The sequence below is a fragment of the Galleria mellonella genome, unplaced genomic scaffold (assembly GCF_026898425.1).
Source record: "Galleria mellonella isolate WM207_F2 unplaced genomic scaffold, CSIRO_AGI_GalMel_v1 utg38, whole genome shotgun sequence".
In the NCBI taxonomy this organism is placed as follows: domain Eukaryota; kingdom Metazoa; phylum Arthropoda; class Insecta; order Lepidoptera; family Pyralidae; genus Galleria; species Galleria mellonella.
In genome coordinates this window covers 1,435,675-1,447,169 of record NW_026442090.1, presented here as the reverse complement: position 1 = coordinate 1,447,169, position 11,495 = coordinate 1,435,675, and the positions used below count along the sequence as shown (strand labels likewise).

Below are 11,495 nucleotides of genomic sequence, written 5' to 3'. Positions count from 1 at the left end.
ACCTACAACGTACTCGCCAAAAATCTAAGTTTTACAAAGATATTGTAAATGAATGGTAACCCTGCCTTCGCTAATGGTATTCGCTGGTGGAGTACCAGTACTAGTGCAGGAGGTACCAGTGAAAAATGATAGATAGGTGATGATAAAGTCAGGTTAGTTAGCTGATCGTAATCATCAACATGCCATGTGTGCCCTAACATAAAATAGGCCACTCCTCCCCTCCCCGTGGGTGTGACATAAGACGCAATAAGGGAGGGCGCGGGATGGGTAGCTCTTAGCGTCCCTCTTAAAACATCTCTAGAAGCCTAATTGTGGTTGCCAACCCGCCTGCCAAGCGTGACAAATACTGGCAAAACTGCCCTTATAGGGAAGGCTTATGTTCGGCAGTGGACAGTTAATGTCTGAAATAATAATAAAAAATCATCACCATGACTTTTTTTTGATGGGTGAAAATGGTATGGTAACCTCGCCTGCGCTAACGGGATACACTGGCGGAGTACCAGTAAAGGGTGATAGATGAGAATGAAAACAGGCCAGTTAACCCATCATGATGAATTCATCAGGAATTAACCATGGTAGTTTCCAGGAAAAACCGCGAAGAGGTCGACCTGGTTGGGTATATTTCTAGCAATGGGATTCTCAGTCTCCATTACTAACAATTTCATTCCCCCTCACCATGACTTAACAACGATGGTTTCCAAGAACCGCGTAGAGATTGACCTGATAAAGCGTCCCACTTGAAACATCACTAAAGCCTATCTGCGAAGTTTTTTCAGTAGTTATCTTGCCAAGCATGACAACTTCTGGAAAAACTTCTCCAATAGAAGCCTATGTTCAATACAGGATATGATATGATGATGATGACGATGATGAACATTGTCATTATTCATAGTAATTCACAATCAGTATTAATTGAATTTGATTTATACACGTACATTATCAATCACTGATACAAAGTCAATTCTTTCGCAATGATTTAGCCATCAGTGTCTTTATCTAGTTCTGATTAGAGTGATTAATATGTTGCGTGACATTTATTAAACTAGTTTTAACCGCGACTTCTTCTGCGTTTTAATAGACCAAAATCTAGTTCAATTATAGATAGGTAGATAGATAATTTATTTGCATCACTTACAGCACACAAACCGCAAAAGATACAAAAGCAAAGTGAAAAAAGATAAAAAAAGATACATGTACAAAAGATTTAAAAAAAAAGAAACAAAATCAGAATGCATAAAATTACTAAAATGTTTTTTTTGTTCATGTTTCAACATATACATTATACATACATTATATATACACACCTCTCCATTTATCACTCACCATTTATAAGGGACTTCATCAGCAACATCGGGATATGTTCATTGACTGAATTAAAAGTAACCTACATCCGTCTTCACCTCGTATAGTATATGTATCCAAATATAGTAGTCAATAAAGCCAGTAAAGCATCTTGGTTTTTTATTGGGTGATAATGGAATGGTAACCCCACTCGCGCTATCTGTATACACCCGCGAAACACCAGTGAAGAGTGATAGGTGTAGATGAAGCAGGTTAGTTAACCCATCGTGACGAATTCAACAAGAATTGTTCACGATGGTTTCCAGGGGGAACGCCGTAGAGGTCGACCTAAAAGGGCATATTGCTAGCGATGGGGCTGTTAAACTTCATTGCTAACAATGACTTGCTCCCCAAGCATCTTGGTTAACACGTTAAGACATCAAGATGTAACAAACTCACTTTCACATTTAAAATATGTTGTAATGTGTGTAACAATGATTGATGATTTATCCAGCAAGGCGTTTATAAGTAAAGATTACAATAGTAAACTTATTACAAATATAAAAAATTACAAAAAATAATCATAATGAGAAAATAATGGGCGACCTAATCGCTAAAAGCGATCTCTTCCAGGCAACCTTTGGATGGAGAGAAATAGTTATACTATATATATATATATATATATATATATATATATATATATATATATATATATATATATATATATATATAATATATATTTAATGGTCGTATAGAAAAGTGTTGTTTTTAGACTTTTTAGGCAATTTTTTACTTTTTCTCTCCGTAAGAACCATCAGTAGTAATCAACACTTTAAGGAATATTCTAAAAAAGAATTAGCCATATAGATGCAACAAAATATTATATAGAAAGCCTATCCCTACATTCTGGTAGAATTCCCCTTGTATGGTACCAACAAAACTGAAAATTTTTACCAAACCAATATCGAGAAGAATGATGTAGCGCTGTCATGTCTACGCTCCCGAAGTAGACAGAAGTATTTTCTTCTACCCGCTCATTACAAATCATAAAACATGCAGTGTGAAAATAAACATTCTTTGTTAATATCTTGATAAAAAAAAAAAAAAATTGTTTTGTTTATTTATATTACATTTACATATTTAAGAATATAGTATTGTAGACTGCCATTAAAGAACTTAAAGGAGGTGACTTATTCGTAATGTCCATGCATTCATGGTTTACAATTTCTATCAGTATAAACTTATTTAAAAAAATATGTAGAAAAAAATCAAACACGGTTGCAATTAGTATTTATTTATTTTTATAAATTAATTTGTAATAAAAATTACAAATTACACTGTTGCTCTTTAAGTATTTAACATTTCGTTTACAATGATATAATTATTTACATTGTAATTTATTCACTCGGTAAATGTAAGTTATTTATTAAAAATAAATACTGGTTTGGATCTATTACATTTTAAATTCAAAGAGTTGTATTCACATTTCTAATTAGAAAACTGAGAAAGTATATTTAATAACACGTTGTTGAACGTCAGTTGTTTCACATCTCCTCGCATTTTTGTCAATTAATCAATATATCGATTTACAGAATAGCGTCAATGATTACCCAGACGATGTATTCTATCAGCTCATTTATTTCGCTCTGAAAATAAATATAAAAAGTATTTTAAATAAAAGAATTACTCGTAAAAAAAATTAATTAATTACTCGCAAAATTATATATACTCGTATGTTAGGCAGATAGATAGATAGATACTCCTAATTGTTTTCTCCTAAAGATTACAATAGTAAACTTATTCTAGATATAAATTCTAGGTACCAACAAGTATTCATTCTAAATTAGTTATGTGTACTATATATATTATTATATTATATAATCATGGTACTAATTGCAGTGACAATTGCTTAATATTCCAAAATAAAGTAAGTCCTCATTTCATTTTTTTTTTTCTGATACTAACTTTTTAATCGATTTTGACAATTCCTTTCACAATACGAGAGCAAATGGTCTCGTATTATTGGTCCCACATAAATTTTATGTTGATTGAAGTTGCTGTTTATCTTTATAAAACCGCTGCTGTAAAATTTACATTTACACGTAATTCCATGTTCTAAATCAAATATTTACAATATAAAATTATCTACAAAATATTTTATTGCTGATCGCCATGTCTGTGTGTGTGTGTGTGCGTGTATGTGTACGTGCACGTATGTGTGTGTATATGTGTATGTGTGCGTGCGTGTGTGTGTGCACGTAGCGTAGTGTGTGTGTGTGTGTGTGTGTGTTTGTGTGTGTGTGTGTGTGTATGTGTACGCGTGCGTACGTGTGTGCACGTGAGTGTGTTTACAGTCGCTCTTTTTGCAAAGCAATATGTTATATGTGAAAGAACTTACCCTGTTTTCTGCAATTGCGGTGGGGATTACATTTCCAAGCAAGTTGTTGAGAGGAGCAGAGTAGTCGACACCCTGGATTGCCAGATTCAGGTCGGACTGCAAAAATTAATAAATATTTTTAAACTTATTGACTTACGTAACTTAAAATTTTACCAAAACATAATTTATATGTAAAATTAAGACACTTTTGAGCACGTTTGGATTTAAAAATGTAGTTACAGTACAATGCTTACCTCAATATCGCGTAGGGTGAAGTCAATACTGAGGCTGCGGACAGAGATACCTCCGATGATGCTGATGTTGATACGAACGTCTCCTTGCACGCGAGGCTCCACGATAGCGATACTATAATAGTGATAATAAAAATAATTAGACATGTTACACCGCTTGCCAAACGTAACAACTACTGGCAAAACCCCCTTACATATCCCCCATAAGGGGAGCTATGTTCAGGAGTGGACAGTTAACGACAAATACATCATCATTTCAGCCATTATCCGTCCACTGCTGGACATAAGCCTCCCGCATAGATCGCCATAAAGAACGGTCCTGAGCCACCCGCATCCACTGACTCCCTACAATGCATTTAAGATCGTCTCTCCATCTAGTGGGGATATCATCCTACACTGCGTTTACCCATACGCGGTCGCCACTCAAGAATCTTCCTTCCCCATTAGTTGTCAGCTCTTCATTCTAACGGCTGATACAATACAATACTATTAATATAAAGAGGAAAAAAATTATTGTTTGTTGGTAATGAATAAACACAAAAACTACACAACCGGTTGTAAAACTCCTTTCACCTATAGAAAGCTATATTATCAGCGAATAACATAGACTTTATATTATTTTCGAAAATTCTATCCACCGGAACGAAGCCGGGTAAGATCACTAGTTATTTATACAATTACAAACTTTTATACTAGTAATTGTATAAAAAACTATAACCGTGTTTAATTATAAAACCCAGGCAACTATAGTACATTACTGCAGCGGCCAGCAACTGAGGCATTGATGGACGAACGTGCAAATATGGGTCGAGGCGTAGCCGAGGCACACATACGTGAGTCCATCAATGCCTAGTTGTGGCCAAGGCTTGTATAGTACTTTTCTTAAATTAGTTAAGCCATTAAGACGCTATAAAGTAACAATCAATCAAACAAACTCACTATTACATTTATAATATTAGTACCGCATTAAGTAATAAATAAAAAAAAATATATATACAATGATATGTTTTTTTTTTTAATTAGCAATTGATATATAAATATAAGCTACTTACGATCCACTTAAGCTAGAAGTTAAGGATGCCCCAAAGAAGGTAACGTCCAAAGAAGAGGCACCTGAAAATTAAATAAATTATAATAATAATAAATAACTCGCCTTTGTACATTGCGTTTAAAATTAATTGTTCTTAACATTATGTTTGTACACAATAAAAAATAAAGAAGAATATAGATACTTTCTTTAAAATGGAAAAGTCTTTTATTCATGCAACTTAGAATGGCAAACAAGGTGACAATTCATCTGATGGAAAGTGGTCACTATCGCCCATAGACATGAGCAGTACCATGGACATAACAGAGTATACTGTTGCGCCTATGATTCCCCACATGCGTTACCATTCCTGAGGACTTAGGTGTTATTCCTCTGTACCCTGTAAATTCACTGCCATATCCCACCCTTTAAACCGAAACACAGCCATGCAAACACAACTGCTTCACGGTAGAAACACGAATGAGACAGAGATGCTCAAGCAAACGAATTTTGTACAAAGTCTCTCTTTAGTATTCCATTCACCATTCACAATTGACGGAGTTATGAGGTGACAAACATAAAAAAATACAACCGAATTGAGTATCTCCATCTTTTTGAAGGTGTTTGGAAACAAAAAACAACAAATTTCCCATATAATACAACGTTATCTCCCATCCATTAACTTTTGGAGAAGCTGTAATTTTTATTTTTCAATTCAATGCTTCTTTTGAAAAAAAGAGAACTGAGCTTCACTGACAGTATTCTCTTTTAAAATGAATCTAATGACCTCAAAATCACAATGTAAAATAATTTTACTCTCTCTTTAACTAGCTCTTAATAACTCTATTAAATGTAGTAAGCAAGAATCGTACCGATAACCGCCGAGATCCTAGGCAGAGAGATGTCGAAGGTGAGTCTGCTTGAGAGAATACCGTAATTGATGTTGTTTATCGCGATATTGCTCACGCCAGCCAACACCAAGTTCTCCACTTCACCAGTGACGATCAGCAAGCTGTCAAAGAAATAATAATAATAAGATTATGCTCCATGAAAAAAAAACGGCTTCAATTTTGGCAAAAGCAGTAGTTTTTATTTAAAAACTATACTTCTAAACCGATTTTAATATAATTTCTTAAAAAAAACAAGAATTTTAAAAGTCGGTTTACAACTGACGGTTTTTTATCGGATCGTAGCGCCTCATCGAGGTTACTGGTGACCCAAGAACTGGTAACTACTTTGCCCAAAAGATAAGTTTGGCAATCCAAAGAGGTAATGCTGCCAATATCTTGGGTAGGCTGCCTCGGTGTGGTGCGTTGGGAGATTACTTATAAGTTTATCGTTATATTAGTATTAGTATTTAAGGAATTGTATATTAACTTTAATTAAAAAAAAATACTGACGGAATAAGGTATGAAGTAACAAACAAAAAATACAACGAAAACTGGGATCCTGCTTCTTTTTGAAGTGGGTTAAGAAAATTGCCATCAATTAACATAAAGATAAGTTTAATATACACATTAATAGTATCAAAACTTTGTTACGTTACACATACATACACATGTCATGTAAAATTACGTACATTTCTTTCTACGACGTTCATGATCACGTGACCTAGATACATGGAAATATTGCTGTTTGTACATATAATTTTACTAGCTGTATCACTCTGCTTTACTCACGTAAACCAGTATATAAATTATCCTGTGTGTCCTTAGGATATAACTTACCCGTGTACCAACCACATTTCATTCAAATCCATTTAGTAGTCTTTGCGTGAAAAAGTAATAAACAACCATCATCCATTCATCCATACATCCACCCACCTTTACAAACTTTCACATATATCCCAATTTTATTAGAAGCAAATGTTACTATGGCGAATTGAGGATTCCAAAAACCACTCAAGAGTTCTTAAAACAAATTTTTAAATTTACAATTATAATTTATATTCCGGTTAAATTAATAACTACATTACTAAAAATTTAATTATAAAGGAAAAATATTTATTACTGCATGTATTTTTTTTATACAACTTAGAATGGCAAACAAGCTGGCGGTCCACCTGATGGAAAGTGGTAACCGTCGCCTATAGACATGAGCAGTACCATAGACATAACAGAGTATACTGTTTCGCCCATGATACCCCCCATGTGTTTCCATTCCTGAGGACTCAGGTGTTATTTCTCTGTACCCAGTAATTTCACGCCATATCCCACCCTTCAAACCGAAACACAGCTATGCAAACACAACTGCTTAACGGTTGAAACACGAATGGAACAGAGGTACCCAAGCAATCGACTTTTGTACAAAGTCTCCCTCTGGTAATAATTTAATGATAAATATTAACTCTTAAGGATTTATGATATATAATTATTTATATATCAATAGTAAATATGTTATGTCCATGGTACTGCTTATGTCTATAAGCAACAGTTATCACTTTCCATGAGGTGGGCGGTCAGCTTGTTTGCCATTCTAAGTTGCATAAAAAAAAATATATAGTTACTAACTCTGTAACTGGCAGTCTGTATTCCAGTTCCAATCTGTCCACTTCCAAAGGGTCCAGGCCAGCAGCGACGATCTGATCGGCTATTCTTTGGATAATCTCAGTAATTATTGCCTCGATGAGACGAGCATCGTCCCTGTGCTGCGCTATTTGCTTACCTATACAATAACAGTAAGCAATATATAGCAATATCTATATATTTTAGTTAAAAGTTCCAATAACGAATATGTTAAATGTTTGTTATCTAAAATAAAATTGCATAACAGACTTGTAATATATTCGAAAATAGATATAGGCGACGTCGAAATGGGTGATGACCTTTTTTCCGCCTTTGACGTATATACGATAGGTAAATAGTATTTACATATCTAATTTTTATTGCTGACGTTTCGACGTATGTTGCATTACGTCCTGGTCACGAACAGCGTTTCTTTTTGCCAGCCCGCGCCGTTTCTTCGGCTACCCTCACATTATTTTATTTTTCTTTATTTAACATATCACAATTTTTATCTATATTTATCCTACACACCATACTCACGGTATTCACAATTTATCGCGTATTTTAAGTATATTAAACACTAGGTTCCATGCTGGATAAAGCCTATATCCATCTGTCTTATTAAAAAAATTTTAATAATTTCTAATTGCAATTTGTCCACGTCCAAATTTCGGCATTAAAAATCAGATATGTAAGTATTATTTACTTGCAGTTGTGTCGTATTAAATTACGGTAGTATATTTAAAATATTAACACTTATTAACATACTACCTTAAATTATATAAATAGAGTGTCTCAATACAAATGCTTCGAAAAAAGCAGGTCAACTTTTTCATACAATTTTGCGTGAGAAATATTTATGAGTGATTCCTTTACAACTTCTATATTCATTTTGTATTATAAATCTGCACCTTTTTAATGCGCAAAAACTCATTTTATTTATTAAATAATTAAATATAGATACGTCAAGATACATTGTGTGCGTAAGTATATAGAACACTGATAAGAAAACAAGTAATTGGAAAATTAGCTGACAAAAAGTTGACACGTTTTTGAGGCTCGACGCTCTATCTATATAATCTAAGCATACAACATACAAAACAAATAAAAGGTTTTTAATTAATTAATCCCAATGTAATGAAAATAAAACCAGTTATAACGTGTAGATGTTCATTAAAATACACTCACCTAACTCCTTAGCTGATAGTGAGAGGTCCGAGAAAGATTGTATCGCAGAGATGCTCGAGGCATATTCATTGCGAGCTGTCAAAGATCAAATAATGAAATCTATAATATAAACTAGCTGTTATTTGTAACTACATCCGTGTGCCCAGAATATGTTTACTAACTTGGACAAAAAGTAGACTATGTATACCCTTCCCTTCTCCATCCCAGATAGTACGTGCATACCAAATTTCATAGTGATTTGGTTAGTTAAACCCTTAAGACCCTATAAGATAACAAACAAACAAACTCACTTTCACATTTATAATATTAATAAGGATTAAACTACGATGATCACTATTATAATATAACGAAATAGTGATGAAACATTAAAACTAATTTTCACTTAGACTTCGACTAAAAAGGGCATTTTTTTTTTTAGTGAATGAATGAATGGTTTATTTGGGAACTTGAGGTACAATTTGATATGAAGACCAATTTTGTGAGAGACTGGTGCTTGCTACCGCATTTTTACTGGTTTTAAAATTGTTATATTACTTTGTAAAACTTGAAACGGTTATATTATATATATAATGCCAGGCTCTTATATAAAAAGGAGTAAGTGTTTATAGATATAAACTGTACCATGAATTAATTATATTCTATGAATTAATGTAATAATAATATAATCATTAAAATGCCCTTAGTACACCGCATGTGTTGCCATTTTTCAAGATTAAGTCCAAGGTCATCATGATTACTATTTCTAATAATCTAATGATAATTTGTTAATGATTATTTAAAAACAAAAATGTACCATTAACATTTGTACCTTATCTAATCTTTCCAATTTATAAATACATAAACATCCAGCAATACTATAGTGGAGAGTTTCATAGTTTTTAATTTTATGAATAATAATGGAATGGTAACGCCGTTTGCGCTAACGGTATACGCTGGCGGGGCACCAGTGAGAGATGATAGGTAACAATAGAAAGACAGGCAAGTTAGCCCATCATGATGAATACACCAGGAATTCAACATGATGGTTTCCAGGAGGGACCACGTGGAGTTCGACCTAATGCGATTTGATTTGATTCGATTCGATGCGCATATAGCTAACAATGGGACTGGTGGTCCACATTACTAACTATCCCTTCAACGCCCCAGAGTTTCATAGTTACAATATAAAGCCATTTAATACTTTAAATTGTTACTTTGAAATTACGCATCGTGATTCTGTACTTTTGAGATTTGAAATTTAAGATAATTAAAGATTAAAGAACCTATAAAAAAAAACAGACTACTTAACCGATTTTGAAAAAAACTTCAATGTAAAATATATTCTGTTTCTATCAAAATTTAATTGAGAAATGAGAAAGCCAATAAGTGTATTAGGTTATTAAAGTGTTAAAATACTTACTTGGGCTACGCAGAATATTGGCGTTGGCGCCAACCAGCAAAACGGCCAGAGCAATTATGAATTTCATCTCGGAAGATAGATGCTGAAAATATATAATGAAACTTATATTTATATAATATCAATTAAAAAATATAATAAATATATATTCGTATAGAAATGAATGAATGAATGAATGAATGAAAACTCTTTATTGTTCCTTTCATAAAATAATATGATATGTACACAAACAAAATAAATACTTAATTATATAAAGTTAATTACATATAAAAGGAAAATGATGAGGCAACAATATGCTGCCTTATCCCTAAATAACGATCTCGTAAAGGCAACCTTAGGATGTAGAGAAATAATTAAAATTGGAGTCAATCAAGGCGTAACAGAAAAATACGAAGACTAAAAAAGAGAGCTCCCTGCCGAGGTTCTCCCAAGAGACTACAGCATGTGGTCTTCAAAAGGGGGGTAAAGAGGTTTCTTCAGGGTCAGCAACGAGCGCGTAATACCTCGGGTATTACAGATGTTCATAGGCTACGGTAACCACTTACCGTTAAGTGAGCCGTATGCTTGTTTGCCACCTCAGTGGTATAAAAAAAAGAGTTAAAAGGGGCTAAAGATAAATTTAAACGCAGTATAAACAAAAATGACGTAAAATCGTCGTTTTCGTGAAAAAATTAATGAAACCCTCATAGAAGTGTATTTCATCAATTGGAAACATTATTATTGAAATCAATTTAAAATATATGAAGATTTCACATAACATGCGCAATAAAAACAATTTCTCTACACAAAGGTTGTCTGGAACAGATTGTTTAGCTATAAATAGTTTTATATCACTTCACATTATTTATTGTATGTATTGTTTTTGTAAATGGTGCAATGAAATGTAAATAAATAAAAATATAAATAAAAACTAAATGTCAAATTAGGATCCTTCGAGTTTCGTAACTTAATACAAAATATAAATATAAATATTTATAAAAAATATTTTAAAATAATTATATAAAAATAACGTTATATACATACAAAAAAATTACATATTAATTTGCGAATTGCGAACAACAAAATAATATTTAAGACTACTAATAAAAAAAAATGTAATACCTTTTTTAATAGTTAATTATAAATTGTGTTTACTAATTGTTTCCGATGTCAAATAATGAAATTAAAATTAAAAATAAATTCATCATATTTTTTGTAATTAATATTGACTAACGAGGTAACGACTAACTTGACAGAAAGTACTAACCATCGCCTATAGACATTAAAGCACCATTAACAACACAGAATATACTGGGACGCCATATATTAAGCCTGAAAAATTACAGTATTATGCCTCTGTACCCTGCAATTTCACTGCAAATATACACTATAATCTAAATACGTATATCTCGATGTTTATAAATTAAAACATGTATTTACAAATGTACAATAATTAAAATTGTGTTTCACACACAAGAACCGACTTCAATTG

At 32.8% G+C, this 11,495-nt stretch overlaps 1 protein-coding gene across 1 annotated transcript in view; it reads right to left on the bottom strand.

Annotated features, from left to right (window-relative positions):
- The window catches only part of LOC113522598 (uncharacterized), a 407,257-nt gene that overhangs the window by 385,577 nt on the left and 10,185 nt on the right, over positions 1 to 11,495 (bottom strand). Inside the window, exons 11-17 of the mRNA XM_026908337.3 lie at positions 10,028 to 10,109; positions 8,629 to 8,703; positions 7,447 to 7,600; positions 5,809 to 5,948; positions 4,962 to 5,022; positions 3,913 to 4,024; positions 3,680 to 3,775 (exon numbers count right to left, since the gene is read on the bottom strand). Coding sequence (XP_026764138.2) covers positions 3,680 to 3,775; positions 3,913 to 4,024; positions 4,962 to 5,022; positions 5,809 to 5,948; positions 7,447 to 7,600; positions 8,629 to 8,703; positions 10,028 to 10,109 — 720 coding nt within the window. The remainder of the gene's footprint in view (positions 1 to 3,679; positions 3,776 to 3,912; positions 4,025 to 4,961; positions 5,023 to 5,808; positions 5,949 to 7,446; positions 7,601 to 8,628; positions 8,704 to 10,027; positions 10,110 to 11,495) is intronic.